General features: G+C 40.7%; 1 protein-coding gene across 2 annotated transcripts in view; it reads left to right on the top strand.

Annotated features, from left to right (window-relative positions):
• The window catches only part of mew (multiple edematous wings), a 180,580-nt gene that overhangs the window by 127,659 nt on the left and 36,166 nt on the right, over positions 1-16,755 (top strand). For both annotated transcript variants that reach the window (XM_089636697.1, XM_089636696.1), the window contains exon 2: positions 15,011-15,138. In XM_089636697.1, coding sequence (XP_089492823.1) covers positions 15,011-15,138 — 128 coding nt within the window. The remainder of the gene's footprint in view (positions 1-15,010; positions 15,139-16,755) is intronic.

Raw genomic sequence — 16,755 nt, 5'->3', positions numbered from 1 at the left:
TCGTTCAAGGAGGTTCCCCGGCAGCGGCTGGCGGCGTCAAAAACAACTCGCAATTTCCCGGGGCTGTTCGGGTTGGTGACCGCGAAGTGGGGCAGGTACCACCTCCGCCGTGACGGTACGCTAGCCTCGGCGTCGGGTACCTTTACTGCGTACCCGCGCTCTATCAGGTGCGAAATTTTGGCCGCGTACGCTGCCGCCAGTGCGGGGTCGCTTTTCAAGCGCTTCTCGAGGGCGTTGAGGCGGTTTACGGCGCACTGCCGGTTGTCGGGCAGCCACACGTCGTCCTCTCTCCACAGCAGCCCGGTCTCCCACCGACCCGAGTCCAGCGGGCGCGTTGTTTGTTCCATTATGCGCTCGGCGCGGCGTATGTCGGCGGACACCCGGCTCACTGCGGTCACGCCCAGCGAGTCAACGGAAAAGTGCCTTCGTATGAGCTCGCTGATTTCGCCCATTTCAGCCGTCTCGCCGATCACGTTTAGCGTGGTACCGCTATCCACGTCCCGCCGGGTGCCCCCATGTTGAATCCAGCCGAGCGCCGTCCGTGACGTCATGCGGCCGCCATCCTCTTCTTGGACCTCCCGTGACACGATCAAATGAACATTGTCCTGGCCGATTAATAGCCGTGGTTTCACTTGCCGGCGGCCGGCCACTGTTTGTCGCGGGAGGTCTAGGTCGGACACTGTGTGAGCCACCATCGCGTATTCACAGCCGTCACCGCGCACTGACAACTTGACCCGCTGCGACTTGGCATCCGACGAACACATGCCGTTGGCGCCGTGAATGCGCAGGCCGCGGATCGGCCCCGCGGCCCCAACAATGTCTGCCACTTCGGCGTCAACGAGGGTCACCGTCGAGCCCTCGTCGAGCAGCGCGTGCACGGTCACTTGGCCCCCGGGGCCGCACAATGTCACAGGTAACACTTTAAGCAGCACCTTTCCCGATTGGTCCCAGGTGTTTGTCACTGTCTGCGCCTCGGGGCCGCGAGCGTAAGCGGCGTCGTGCAGTAGGCGATGGTGGGGAACCCGGCACGTTCCCACCCCGCAGTTGACACGGTATTTACACGTTTTAGTTTGGTGCACACCGTCCAAGCACTTAAAACATATCCGGGCCCCTTTCACCAACTCCCATCGCGCACCCACTGTTTCACTCGCGAACTTGGGGCACCGGAATAACTTGTGCGTAGCGTCTTTGCACAGTGTGCACTTCACTTCACTGCGGGGTTCCGGCCGCTCGTCGGTAACGAAAACGTTGTCGCGGTGCGGGCGGGCGGCCCGCGGATGCTCGGCCATGCTCGGACGCGCTGCTCGGCCGCTATCGGTGAGGCCCGACCGCGGCACCGCGTTGGTCAACCGCTTCAGGAACCCGGCGAGCTGCACCACGGTGGCGGCCTGGGCCTGGTCGGCCACCCTGTCCAACCATGAGAGGCGGAGGGCGAGAGGCATCTTCGACGCGATCTCGCTGAGTAGGGCCGGGTTGGAGAGGTAGTCGCTCCTCAGATTTCCCAGTGAGGCGACCACGTTCTGTACCGCCCCGGAGAACTCTACCAGGGCTTCGGTAGACGCATCCTCCGGCAGCCGAGTGAGCCGCCTTATTTTGTCAAACATGACAGTGGCGATGGAGTGCGCGCCCCCAAAGCGGTGCTCCAGGACGTCCATGATTTCCGGCACCTGCGCCGGGTCCAGTAGGAGAGGGCTGACGGCTTCGCGCGCCTTTCCCTTCAAGGCACGCTGCAGCCGCATCAAATTCTCGGCCGCCGTCATCCCGCAGGTAGCCGTCGACTGCAGGAACTGTGCCTTCCAGGCCTGCCACTCTATGGCGTCGCCCGCGTAAGGCGGCAGGTCCTTGGCGCTGGACTGCCGGGCGATGAGCGACGCCATCCGCTCATCCTCGGGGTGGGAGCGGGGTGTACCGCCGGCCTGGGACTGCCGGAGGGCGTCGGCAAACATGGCCGTCACCTGGGCGAGAGGGACACTCCCCTGGTTCACCCAGTCCCGCGTCTGCCTTGCTGCCTCGTCTGCGCGGTTGAACGCCCCGTATCCATCCATGTGGGGCTGCGGTGGCGAGTCTGCACTCGGGGGAAATGCTGGGAACTGGGCGGGCCCGCGGGTCACACCGGGATAGCCATACTGCGGCTCCGGCCCACCTCGCAGCGTCGCGACGCCTGGGGAAGCGCCGTCCGTGAGTGGATGCGCCGCCTGGTTGTCCGTCCCGGTTTGAGCCCTCACTGCATGGCCAGTGGTTTGCGCCTCCGCTGAGTAGCCAGGACGCGGCGCAGTGGTGTGCGTCTCCGCTGAGTAGCCAGGACGCGGCGCAGTGGTGTGCGTCTCCGCTGAGTAGCCAGGACGCGGCGCAGTGGTGTGTGTCTCCGCTGAGTAGCCAGGACGCGGCGCAGCGGTGTGTGTCTCCGCTGAGTAGCCAGGGCGCGGCGCAGTGGTGTGCGCCTCCGCTGAGTAGCCAGGACGCGGCGCAGTGGTGTGCGCCTCCGCTGAGTAGCCAGGACGCGGCGCAGCGGTGTGCGTCTCCGCTGAGTAGCCAGGGCGCGGCGCAGTGGTGTGCGCCTCCGCTGAGTAGCCAGGACGCGGCGCAGCGGTGTGTGTCTCTGCTGAGTAGCCCAGGTTCCGCCCGAGGCCGCTAGATGGCGCCGCCGTCGTCCGGTACTCCGCCCGTGGAGCTGGGGCGCGCGTCTCCGCTGCGTAGTCCGGATCTCGCCCGAAGCCGCTAGATGGCGCCGCCGTCATCGGGTACTCCGCCCGTGGAGCTGGGGCGTGCGTCTCCGGTTGCCAGGCTGCAGGGGAAGCGGTCCGCGGGAGGCCCTTCAGCGTGGCGATCAATTCGGCAATCTGTCGGGCGCTGTCCTCCTGCAGCTTCTGGTTGCGCCGCCTCTCAGCTCGTAGCTCGAGCTGCACCTGCCGGAGCGTGTCCTCGCTCGAAGCTTCGCTTCTCGACGAGGCGTCGGCCATGGCAGGGGGCGTCTGTGGTGGTGACGCGTCGGAGGGGCCAGCCAGAAGTTCCGCTTGGGGGTCAGAGGGGGCCAGGGGGGCGGTAGGCCGGAGTCCGGGGGGCGCGGCTGCGGCCGCCCCGGTTGGTGTGGGATCATCGCTTCCTTGCGATGAGTCCCCGTCAGCGCTGTTCTTCCCAGAGCGCAGTGAAGGTGACATCTTCCACGGAGAGATCCGGCGGCGAAGGACCACTTATGTGCCAGACGTAATGTGTGACACACAAGACTGTAAACAGGGCGGTGATCCCAATCCGTGGAGGCGTGAGATGTCTCCCTTCAGTGGCGTGGAGGGGTAGAACGGGGCGTCTCTGTAGCCGTTGTAGCTGGTCCGATGCTAGTACTCGTCCTTGCTGTAGAGTCCGGGTCTTTCGTAGGGGCAGAGAGGTCCGGGGTGAGGCGAGGGTCAGAAGAAGAAGAGAAGGCGAGTAGAGTCAGAAGTCGGAGCGAGGTAGAAGGCAGAGCAGAGAGAAGTGTAGAGCTGGTGGAGGTTGCTGGATATCTAATTTTTCAGGGGACTGTTGCCCGTTTTATAGGACCCCGGCGGCCTTCGCTGGCTGAGCGACGCTCACACGGGCCCGCTTTCTCTTTGATTCCTGGAATCGAAGCCCGTGTTTGTGGAGCGCCCGCGGCTCGCCGCCGGGTTGGCTACCGCCTCTCGGCCGGTAATTTTGGGCTCGTGGTCGAACGCGACCACGGCCTCTCTTTGTTCAGACACGATCTTCAGAATCGCGCTTGGGGAACGTTCTGACGGCGAAGCACCTCGCACGCCACGACGGCGCACGGCCCCTTGCTTCGGGCCGGGGCCGAACGTTCCCTCTCGTATAAGCACGACTCTAATAATCGTGCCCGAATTAAATGATCTCATGATTGTACCAGCTCTAACAATACTTCTCTGCCCGTATACCTCTATCCAAGCTCCGACGTTTCATTTATTGATAACATTTTCATTTTACATTGCTTCATACATTTATATCTTTACATTATTACATACATTTTATACAATTTTATTTCTTTAGGACAGTTAGGATTCATTTAATTTTATTCCACAATTCTATATTTATCTTATTATCCTAATCGTGGGTGACCGCGGCCGAGCCCGGAGCAGTACGTCCGTCACACTAGACATTTAACAGCACCATACCTCTTATCATGCTATGCTGGGCCAGAACGTCCATTCTGCCATATGTAATACATATCAGGTCTTGGTGACGACCCTGGCGTCTAGTTTTTCGATACGAACAATTTATAGCATTCCAGGAGGTATGGGTTGTCAATAAAATCTTATTTTTAATACTGTTACTTATTAAAAGGGCTCCAATTTTTAGAGAGCTAATTCATTTGATGAATGAATTGCATGTACTCACCATGCATTCTCATATAAAGATTCCTTATAAACCTTTTTTGGATTTTTTCCAGTAGTTCTATGTATTTTTGCTGGTATCGGACTCAAAGCGCATAAGCGTATTCTAGCAAATCTTTAGAAAATTTCCTGGTTTCCCTTCGATAACATAATAAATACATAAGGATAACTAATCCCTCTATAATCCACAGTAACGCCCGTTCTGCATGGACCATGGATGTACAGAAATTCCCACACAACCCACAATTATAATTAAGGCCAATTAACTAATTAATATTTCCATACCCGGCTGTTAAAACGCCCACCAAAATTATTATATCCAGCTAGCTTATTCGAAGAACTTTACCAAAAATTGTTAGCATTTTATTAAAAAAAAATCTAAAATATTGCAACAAACTAATTTTTGCCTTCATCGAATATTCTAACCTCTGTAGTTCTCCAGTGATTCTTCTCTGAAATCTGAAATAGTGATCACTTCAAAAGAGGAAAGCTGGAAGAGTAGTGGATGGTGCATAGAACATGAACATGAAATGGACTGATCTAGTCTCACTAGTATTGTACCGGAAGAGTTGTCGGGGAATTCGAAGACGAGGATGTTGTGGCCACAACCGTCTTCGTTTTCTATTTTCCCTGCCCTCGAACAGCGCTCAGCGAGGTGCTCCCTCCAGCTCATAATAATTATGGACTGACCGGCTCTTACAAGTATATAGAACAGTAGTAGTCTCTGCATCTCTTCATGCAGTGAAGGAACCTGACAGGTTCATCAGGACAATATTATTCATAGGGATCACGAATTTAATCAATGAGAAAACGAATCAAGAAGTTTTTTATTCCCACAAGCCATATTAAACCTAACAAACACTTATTATTAATTACCTACAATTATTGTTCTATTGCTTTCACAGCTTTTGGTACAGAAAAAATACAATTAAATTATCTTTGTGGGGTTGCTTATAAATTAATAACAGATACCGTAAAATGGAGTGACTTTGATCAATTTTGAACTTTGAAACTAAATAGTTTTTTTTATAAAAACTTTTGTGTCCGTTGTGTCGTTTTGTAACCTAACCTAACCTAACCTAACCTAACCTAACCTAACCTAACCTAACCTATTTATTACACAAGTTTAAACTAACGAAATATATTTTTAAAATATGTATGTAAACTGAAAAGAGGAAGGATATATTGAAAGAACTGTAAAGGCAGGTAACTCCATTAATGGAGGACTGAACACAGTTGGCACTAACAAACAAATTGTATAAAGAAACGAAGCTTGCAGTCCACAGTGGAGTGCTGGTACCTAAGTGTTTGTCAAGACCGAGTTGTTTGGCGGTCCGTCCTCCCTGCCTACCCCTACGGAGAACGGCGTGATGGTTAGTTAGTTATAAAGTACAGTAACTAATGTGAAATATGTCCAAAATTGGCTTTAATAACTTCTTGAACTCATTTAGAAATGGAATCAATGAGTTTTTTCAATTGTTGCCTTACAAATTTGCTCAGACAATTTCAGGAATTTCAAGGACAAGAAAATCCAAGCAGGTGATATTGCTATAATTGAAAAAAATAAAGATCCGTCTTTGATTTGTGGTAAGGTGCGTTACCTTGTTAGAAAACTGCCAACCTACTAGTTACAACTACTTCGTAAGTTCAACAGCTAATCTATCTTCCAAAAGATTTTTATATCGTGACACGTGTCACCACAATCTACATATCTATTGATACTATTGTAGTTATATATAAATTGTTTAAGGGAGTCAAAAAAATATTTATAAAACATGGTGATGAAAATCAAACTTCGGAGTGGGACGACTTTTATATATCATGATTTTATAAGATACAATGGTACGCCAATCCCAACTAAATATGTAAAAAGAAAATGTGTGTTAAAATGTTCAAGAAACTATAATCGTTGAGGAATTTACAAAATCGACTTTCACACATCTGTCACTGAAAATATTTAAAAACATTATTTTGTTATTATAATCAATGTATGTAAGTTTTTAGGTTTCATACCTGTTTTATGTACTCAAATAAAAAAAATTAAAAAAATCATAAAATGAAATAAATATAAAAAATAAATTATGAAATATTATAATTAAAATAAATGAAATAAATAAAATAAATATTATAATTAAATTAAATAAAATAAATGTAATAGATAAAATAAATATAATAAGTAAGATAAATAAAATAAAATCACAGCTTCGCGTTCAACCGACGATATATTTAAATATTAAAAGAAAATAACTAGTTTGACATTAATTTTTGAAGCTTCAATTGTATCCACAATTGTTAAAAGAAGCTAATAATTATTGAGTGGAAGTGAGAATTACATATTACAGATATCCGCGAGAATCAAGTCGCCCCGGATTCAATAGTCACCCCATATTACGGTACTAGTACCCCTAACTGTTATTATAGTTATCTGTAATTTGAGAGCATAACAAAAGTCAATTTTAACTGCAACCCGCATGGCTTCAATTTTGTAATTAACCCCTCGACAATAAATATCACCGAATTTCGTCAATCGGTGTTTCGTGCTGAATTGGAGTGGCTTGGGAACAATTCATTTACCTTTCTATTATTTACCGGATCCATAATGGTTTTATCGCATGACAAGATGACTTAAACATATTTTGTATAGACGCTGGCAGCTCGGGGGAATGGGCCAAAAACAATAGAATTAGTTCAATTTATTTGCGCATTTCTGAAGGTGGGATTTTTCTGAAAATTTTATCACATAAGGGTAAACATTTTATAACTATAATTACAACGTTAAATTGATATGCCCCATAGCGTTTACAATTCTATTTACGTTTACTATTATATTTCTGGTGTCGTGAAGTGTAGTTTTCTGTAGATGTTTAGCTTCTATATGCATACATTTCTTGTATCGTGAAGTGTAGTTTTCTGTAGATGTTTGGCTTCTATATGCATAAATTCCTGGTGTCGTGAAGTGTAGGTTTCTGTAGATGTTTGGCTTCTATATGCATACATTTCTGGTGTCGTGAAGTGTAGTTTTCTGTAGATGTTTGGCTTCTATATGCATAAATTTCTGGTGTCGTGAAGTGTAGTTTTCTGTAGATATTTGGCTTCTATGTGTATAAATTTCGAACGTACTAATTTTAATTTTCTACATGGTATTCCGGTTTTCTTGTTATTTTTGGTCTTGCCAGGGATTTCCCTGTTTTTATGGAGAGTCAAATGTTAGTTTGTATGTTCTACTAGGTTTACTACCCGGTTTCGTCCTACGAGTTTTATGCTTTTTCAATCTATTTTTCCTATCTAAATATTATCTTATTTAAACAACATATTTTTTTGAATTAGTGTGAAACCGCACAAGAGTCCCAACTGCTCCCAACCGTCTGGAGCCAGTAAGATTATGGCATCCACAATAGGGGTAAGTAGTGTGGCTGAAATTATGAGGGGAGGAGGAGTAGATGTGGTAGATGACGGTGGGGAAGTACCTGCATATTCAGATCTAACACGGCCAAAGCCATTTTAAGCGACGTTTCTATTCTGAATGCTGGCAATACTGACAGTATCTTACAGTCTGGAACGTGCCACAAATATACTTTATATTATTTTAAATCTTAAATTGTGATATAACATAAATTAATCTAATAAAATTCACATGCGCACGTCGGGATTTGATCCCGCGACCTGCAGTTTGCTAGTCGAGAGCCTTACCTCACGATCACCGAGGCCGTTATTATTTAAGAATATGGTTATATGTGTTTTTATTTACAGTTAAATGGATGTTTCAAAGCAAATGATTCCTTCTTGGAATTGACATTTCAAACAAAAAATAGTCGCATTGACCTGAAAATTCCATACATGAATCTGTGAAAAATTCATAACACCAGAACTCATTTGAGAGTTTTATATGCGTCAGAAAATAAGGGGGAAAAGGTTTATGAACTTGGTTTCTCTACCAATAAACATTTTCTTTCAATTTTTCACTTCTTCTAATGTCCTGTCACAATTAAATTATACGAAGCGCTCCTTAGAATTGTCAAATCTTAATACAATGAACCCATACAAGTAATAATTATCATGCAGAAAGCTGGGAACAATGTGTCCAACACATGTGTCTACAAGAAATGTGGGAGTTTGTTTCTGTTTTATTTTTTAAACTTTATCGCTCCGACGAAAACGAAATGATATTATTTTTTTAACCATACGGGCGCGACCGTGAGTAAGCAAAATAAATGTTCCTTATTTATGGACCTTTTTATTTGTTTAATAGCGTTTTTATTGTGTTATGTGTGAAGGGACCAAGGTTAGATGTGGAACACGAAAAGAGTTGAGGCAGGATAAAGATTTGAATGTTTCTTACTTTTCCCTGAACATTATGGTTTGACTGTTTACTTTTAGGAAGAACACAGAAAACACTGTGGTAGATTAGGTAGGTACATACATGTAAGTTTATAAAACATTTTCAACATATATTTTAGAATTTTGAATCGATCATTTCAAAAAGCCCTTATAAATAAATTAAAATATTAAGTATTTTCTACAAATATCACGTTATTTTCTAGGTTTTGTTAAGGCTTAATGCCAAATCACTATTTTGATTAATCTTTATAACGAATTACTGTAGATTATGAATACCAAAAAATAAGTTTTAGATAAATTGAAGGTTTTCCTATCGTTTCGCTTGAAGAATACAAATAAAAAAATAAATGACTCAATAAAAAATATAAATGTAAACTACTAAAACTATATTTTTTAAATAGAAATATATGGACGCATAAAGAAAACAACTTTTTAAAAATAGACTATTATAGCTAAGATTATCTGTGACAGTTTCACTTGATTAACTTTTTTGCTTTCTTATAAAATTATTTACAAAATAAATTTTAAAAAAAACAGTTTTTGCTTGAAATCGAACTTTTCTAGACTCTGTTTGTCAAGCGATTTCAATGCCTATTACCTAAGATATAAGGTATACCAAGAATAAACACATTTTTGGGCTTGTAGCTTCCTCTTAAGCATCTTTTAAGTGATGTCTCTCTGATGAAAGACTACCATTCACAATCTAAACGTTGCTTAATGGCTTTAGTTGTGTTTGGTGATCAGATCCGAATAGCCAGCTTCTTTCTCAACTATCTTCTTTTTCCTCTCCATCCATTTCCATAACCCGCCCCCTCTCATACTCATAAGTAAAAAAAAAAATCTCAACCTGCCCCAGGTTCTTAAAAATAATATGTAGGTACAGTTGTTGTTCATAAGTCGTAATATCCTGACCATGTAAATATTTGTCTCCAAATTCTAGTCACGTCCCAACACAGAATTATTATAATATCTTCGGTGTATTACTCACATATTACGGGCCCTACCCCGAGAGAAGGAATTTCAACGCGTGTAAAAATATCAACTTGATTTGTGCGTTGGCTTTGTTCGTCTCTACTCTTTACCATCGGCTGCGCCAGATCGGAAGAAAAAAATACAAATGCCAAGATGTAATTAATTATCCAACCAGATGCACGCGATCTGTGTGCAGTACTTACTCAACTTATTTCCAGTACTTAACCAATTATTTCGGAAGGCGGGCGATAGATAGCACCCGTTTATTCCTTTATCTATGGTAAACGTTCATTGCTTTATGATTCATGACTGTGCGGGATTTTCGAATGATCTTCTCGGGTTCGAGTGCGTCTATGGAATCTCTTACAAGCATTTTATTAAGGGCCCACATACACCTGCGCGTGCTGAAAACCGAGTGAATTTGAAAAATTATTATTAAGGTTATAAAATTGTTGTTTCACATTTTTTATTAACTTTTCAATATTATTTTTACGAGTATAAATGGACTACTAATGAAAACCATTTCCAGCACCAAAATTATCCAATCTAATCTAATATATTTTAAAATACGCCGAAGCATGGACTCGGCACAAAAAGTATTTTTAACCCTTTAGTTTAGTTGCTGAAAAAACGGAAAAGTAAAAGTTTAAAGAAATCTAAATGCTCAGATCAACAAAAAAAATTTTTGGGTTCTATGTGTAATGTAGATGCACCAGTTTCCCGCTTGTGGATATTACTCGTTTCCGGACACCGTTTGTATTTTAAAATGATTCAACTGCTTGTCCACGGAGTCAATTGAAAATAAAACAGCGTAAAACTCCAGAAATTCAGTGTTATTACGATTAATTACATGGTTCATTCATCACATCACTCAAACTGGCGTGTTTTTCAATTAAAACAGCATGCTGGAGATGTGAACCGTTTTCCTGAACTTAATTATTGTTTATCAAAAAAGTGTGAACGTCCATTAAAAGTTGATGTACCAAGTGTCCCATAAAGATAACTGGCCGAGTGACCAGTTACCATTGACCATCTGGCGCTTCATTGCTGCCAGAAACTTGTATTACATCTCCTTTAATTATTTCTCTACCACTTTAAGTCGTGTTATATTCTTTGAAAGTTCTTAAAAGTAATTATATCTTTCTCCCAATGGCTTCTGTTTGTTTTCAGGGAGAATCAAAATAATCTCTTTATTATATTAATATTAGCGCAAGCCTGAGGATTTGTCCAGTATAACGATAATTATTAATTCACATTTTTTAAATAGAGAATTAAAATAATTTTCTGTTGAAATGTTATATTATGGTAGGTAATAACAACTTAACACAATCAGTTCTCCAATTTTGAAAATACAAATTACATTCAAATTTCGAAAGTTCGTTGTACCAGAGGTACCAGATCTACAACCGAAATTAGTATTTTTGATAAGCATGTAATATTTTATCCGTTTTTAATTGTTAGGTTTGGAACCCATTGCTCGTGAAGACAGAAGACGTTTCCTGTGTCTATATCTTGTCTTTATCCTTCTCTTCCTCATTTCCTTTATTCTCATAACTTCATAATATTCTCCAAAAGGATTTTTTTTAACCATTTGTAGATTCCTTTCCATCCTTCCCGGATTTATCTACGATCTCTGACGGTATTTTGTTATTTATACAGGGTTTTCCAATAAGAGGTGTTATTTTGAATAGCCCGCTATTTCGGTAGATGTTACTTTTGAAGCTGTCATTTTTTGACATTTGACAATTAGAAACTGCGCCATTAATAAAAATGGAACGCTTCAACAACGCATTGAAATTATTAAAATTCACTATTATTAATTATTAGAATTCCATCGAAGGATCATCTTGAGTGATGAGGCCCATTTCCACCTCGGTGGCTTCGTCAACAAGCAAAATTGTCGAATCTGGGGCTCGGAAAACCCAAGATTTATTGATGAAAATCCTCTCTATCCTCAACGTGTGACTGTTTGGTGCGGTTTATGGTCCGGCGGAGTCATCGGAGGACTTTACTTTTTCGAAAATAAGGCTGGAGCAACAGTTACGCTGAATGGATTGCGCTATCGAGAGATGATTAATGATTTTTTATGGCTGAAATTGGATGGTATTGATCTGAACAACGTTTACATTCAACAAGACGGCGCTACGTGCCACACAAGCAACGAAACCATTGATCTTTTACGGGAAAAGTTTCTTTGAATATAAAAATAACACCTCTTATTGGAATACCCTGTAGTATTTTTGCTTTGCTTTCTTTTAGACACATCACGATGAATGGCAGGTAATTTGGAAAGCTCGAGGTAGATGGCGCTAGTGTGGTTGGATATCATTTGATTGATCTGGCATCTGTGATACGGTTTAAAAGATATCGTTTAAGGCGAAGCTTAGTGCTAAATCACTATTTTGATTAATCTTTATAACGAATTGGCGTACATTATGAATACCAAAAAATATGCTTTAGATACATTGAAGGATTTCCTATCGTTTAGCTTGTGTAGAATACAAATAAAAAAATAAATTACTCAATAAAAAATATAAATGTACACTACTGATTTTTTTTTCAATAGAAATGTATCAACGCGTAAAGGAAACAACTTTTAAAAAATACTGACAGTTTCGCTTAATTAACTTTTTTATAAAATTATTCACAAAATAAATAAAAACCAGTTTCTAGACTCCGTTTGTCAAGCGATTTTATTGCCTATTACCTACGATATTAGGTATACCAAGAATATACACATTTTATAGAGTTTATCTTAAATTTTTGAATACTTCTTTTTTTTTTTTACTTCGCTTTAAAATAACTTTTTTTTTCAAATTAGATCATACTTAAGCTTATAAAAGATTCCCGAGGCATCACATAATCTAATAAAATAAAATATTTATTACAAGCGCGAGAATTTTATATTAGTTTATATTTATGTATTTTTAAGGCACAATCCACTTTTTTTTTCTTGAATGTTAATCACTTATAAATATATCTCCCGGCGTTTACGGGGAGCATAAAAGCACAATATAATATTGAGACATTTTAATTGTTATTATTTTTAAATTTTCTAAAAAAATTTTATACGAATAATGGCTGGCATGATATCCAACTACACCGGCGCTAACGGCTGATTCGAGCGATTCAGATAACCTGCCATTTGAACTAATAAGCTCCTAATTTGTAAGTTAATTTATACATTCCATTTGACTTTATGCTAAAAAGCTGGAAGTTACCTGAACATTCTTGCTATTATCAAAAATTTGTTGCCTCTCAAAACCAGTTGAAAAGAAAACGTCAAACTGCTCAAGCACGAAAACCGACCAAACGGTATTATTATTTATAATAAATTATATAGCCCAATAATTATTTATTCCCAGCGACAGCAGTTGACAGTATGGCGTGCTTCCGTATCCACTTTATCTCGAGCTGCTTTAATTCCCGGCTGTCTTATTAATAACCAGTTGCCTGAGACATTCGAGATTGATTAGGCACTTAGCTACTTGAGATAGTCTGGTCCATGAATGGACCCTTTATCTCCCATAGATCTTCCTCAGTCGCCTTCAGTTCCTCCGTCGGCAGTTTTGAAACGTAAATTCAATAATCAAAGATCAACACGGGTATCTTTACTTTAGGGGCATATTTATGTAGACATTTTTGATTCAGTTAGCATGGTAAATGAATGTCTATCTAAGCCATAGTCATCATCAGTCACTGCTGGATGAAAGCCTCTTTGAGCTCTTTCAATTATCCTTGGTTGTTTGCGTTGCCACGTGTTTACCATGATTTTAACTCGGCGAGCTTTAGACGTTTGGGGATCTGGTGAGCATTATGTCTGGAGTGTTCGGGTTACGATGCTATTTGTATTGGCGAGACGTTCTAGATGAATCTCGTAGCATCGCTACAAGTCTTCCTGGGCACTCTTTCCTTCTAAATGACCATCATAAATTGATGGGTATACTACTTGTAGTTCAATAATAATTCTTGTTTTATTTGCAATCATGCCTGCCCACTTCTAACTAAAATATTGCGCACATGTCACATTGTTTGTATTATATCTACATTTATTTCAGATTTCAAAATTATTTTTTACGATTTCCGTTAAATTGAATTGTTTATGCGCGCAGTGAAGTCATCGGTTCGAGAAGCAGGACACGAAAGTTAAACAAAACACTGCAAATCCGCGGGATAGAAATCTAAATATTATCTCTGTTTTGTCATATATTTGCGTAATGTTAAGTGTTATAGTGCATCCGCTGTAAAGGTTAAAAATAATTATAAAAATGTGACACTTTCAACGTGCATGGTTACGACCGCAAAACCAAACGAAGATGTCGATTATAACAAAGATATATACATTATTATAAACCTTTGACTGATTTTAAATAACTTTTAGCCTTTTATGGCCAGAAATCGTTACTTGCCTCCTCTCTTAGGGCTGGAGAAGTTGTTTTTTTCAAATTCACTGACATCCAAGTGAATTCTCCAATTCAGTATATTGAGGCAACTTACTGGCTTCTTGAACTCGGTGCAGTGTCATCCGAATTGTTGCAAATACAGCACGTGCATTGGTTCTAATTTATTTACCTTCATATATTCATATCACTCATGTCAGTCGATACAGTAGGAATTAATGGTACAACTCACTGAATAGATAATACATATTCACACCTTATAGAAGTGCCTTCCATGTAGATATGAATGGAAACCGAGATAGTCAATGACAATACAGTGCTTTATCTCTCTTATTCAGTCTGTCATCGTATATTCCATTCCATTTGATTTTGAATATGTACTGAGAGAGCGAATTTCCGAATTTCAAATATAAGGCCTGTGTGGTCAGGCTTTTGGTTCTTCTTGTTGGTTGGTATTGTGTTCTTCTTTATTCTGATCATGTCGGAATCCGTGGATGGAAAGCATTAGACTGATTTGATGTTTCTTTTGATGTTTATGTAAAAAAAATATGCTAACTTACCCGTTGTTAACATAAACTGTCTTGCTGAATCTCACATGTTTATTTATTACATGTAAATTGTTTTATAAATGTCCTGACTTACGTGTGAACAATCCAATTCAAAAACACTTACATAATAGAAATAGATGCGACAGAAACAAATGAGATACAAAAGTGGTACAAAATAGATGAATAATTTAAATAAAATAAAATAATAGCAGAAGATAATAAGAATAAGATGATTAACAAGCAATTAGAAGAGATAGTAGGAGAGAATATGTGCAAATAATATGAAGATATTTAGACATATCAAAAGTGTAAAAAAGTGGTAGATTTTGGTTAGCATTATTTTCCTATTTTTTAATAAAATGTAGCTAATAATCTTTATTTGTTTCGATTCCAGGCTTCTGGTGGGTGCTCCATTGGGTAAAAACTTACAGCCCGACACCAACAGGTCCGGGGCCCTCTGGAAGTGCCCCCTTACCACTAGCCAGAACGACTGCGAGCAGGTCATCACCGACGGAAGACGCTGTGAGTTCTACTTACTTCTTGCACTGGCCTATTTCATAGTGAACACTTGTAATGTTGTGGACACTGCCTTCAAGCAAAACCCAAACTTATTTCATGGTTGGAAATTAATACTCTACTACAATTGTTCAATTTCACAGAAATTAAATTGTAACGTTGTCATCAAATGACCGTTCAGCGCCTTTTTTTAACATTTGAAAGGTTCCGTGAAAAGCCGATTCTAGGTTCCGGTAAAATTCGTCAGCAGAAGAGCACAGACGTCATGTTATGCTTGTCTGATCACAATCCGTTTCAAACGTCATTAAAAAAACAAAATGGACTAGCCTTTTGGTGACAATGTTATATTTGAATTTCTGTGAAACACCACTAACCTTACCAAGACTTTTCAAATCTTTTAATAAAGATACAACATTTAGAATAAATCTCACAATAAATGCAAAGTATTACATGGAACTGTACATTTCCAGATGACCTATGATTGTTGCATTAGAGTCCTGACAAATGCTTACGAACATTTTAAAGGGATTTCCTTAAATTTGATTTTATAACGAGTTTGTCTAAAATGAAACGGTCAAAAGGTTATTTTTGATATTTTTTACGCATTAGGTAGTATATTGGGGATTATTTCATTTTCGGGAATTGATTTCAAAGAATATTTTTTCTACCTTGATTCATTTGTAAAAAAATAGTAAAATATTACCTATATTTCGAATGCTGAATGTAGCATTAAAACATTAAAAAATACGTTATAAAAGAAAAGGGTTGTGGTAGAGAAAATTCGTAATTTGGTGTTGGATAAAAAATTGAAGTGTTTTGTAGAGTAATAATTATTATTAAACCAACATAACGTCGATGAAAAATTCAAATATTTACGTGAGTACCCTTCCCAACTGATTAAAGTAAGGCGCGACGTTCGTTATAATCTACGTGCTCATAGATGGCGTTAATTTAATTATTTTATTAAAACACGCTTTTGCAAGTTATACTATGGTTATGCTTTAAAATATTAAGACGAATTATTTGTTATCAAAAATCATCTTCATATTGTAAAAAATAACTTTCAAAAAGCGTATTTTAATAAAATAATTAAATTAACGCCATCTTTATATACTCGTAGATAACGCTATCTGTAGATTAAAACGAACGTTGCGTTAACCGTAAGTAGAAACGGGACAGACATGTAAAGAAATAATTAAATATACAAGATATGTACATTTTTAGCACATTGTAACAATGTTACTAACTGTGGGGTTGCAATTAAACACGCCCAACTAAGTCACAACCCTTGCACTACTAAATAATTAATCTATGATTATTCGAATACCAACCTACATATTCATGTAATATAAATAAAGTTGGCACCGTTACAACTTACTGTTACTGTTTGCTGAAGTAAGGCGATACTTTCGCGAGAATATCCTGTCAACCTTTTTTTTTGCTGAAGGAAGGCGATACTTTCCCGAGAATATCCTGTCAACCGTTTTTTTTTTGCTGAAGGAAGGCGATACTTTCGCGAGAATATCCTATCAACCGTTTTTTTTTTGCTGAAGGAAGGCGATACTTTCCCGAGAATATACTGTCAACCGTTTTTTTGCTGAAGGAAGGCGATACTTTCGCGAG

The sequence above is a fragment of the Hesperophylax consimilis genome, chromosome 10 (assembly GCF_061612785.1).
Source record: "Hesperophylax consimilis isolate HC1 chromosome 10, BYU_Hcon_1.0, whole genome shotgun sequence".
Classification (NCBI taxonomy): Eukaryota; Metazoa; Arthropoda; class Insecta; order Trichoptera; family Limnephilidae; genus Hesperophylax; species Hesperophylax consimilis.
The sequence above is the reverse complement of the archived record's forward strand: the minus strand, read 5'-3'. Positions and strand labels throughout refer to the sequence as shown.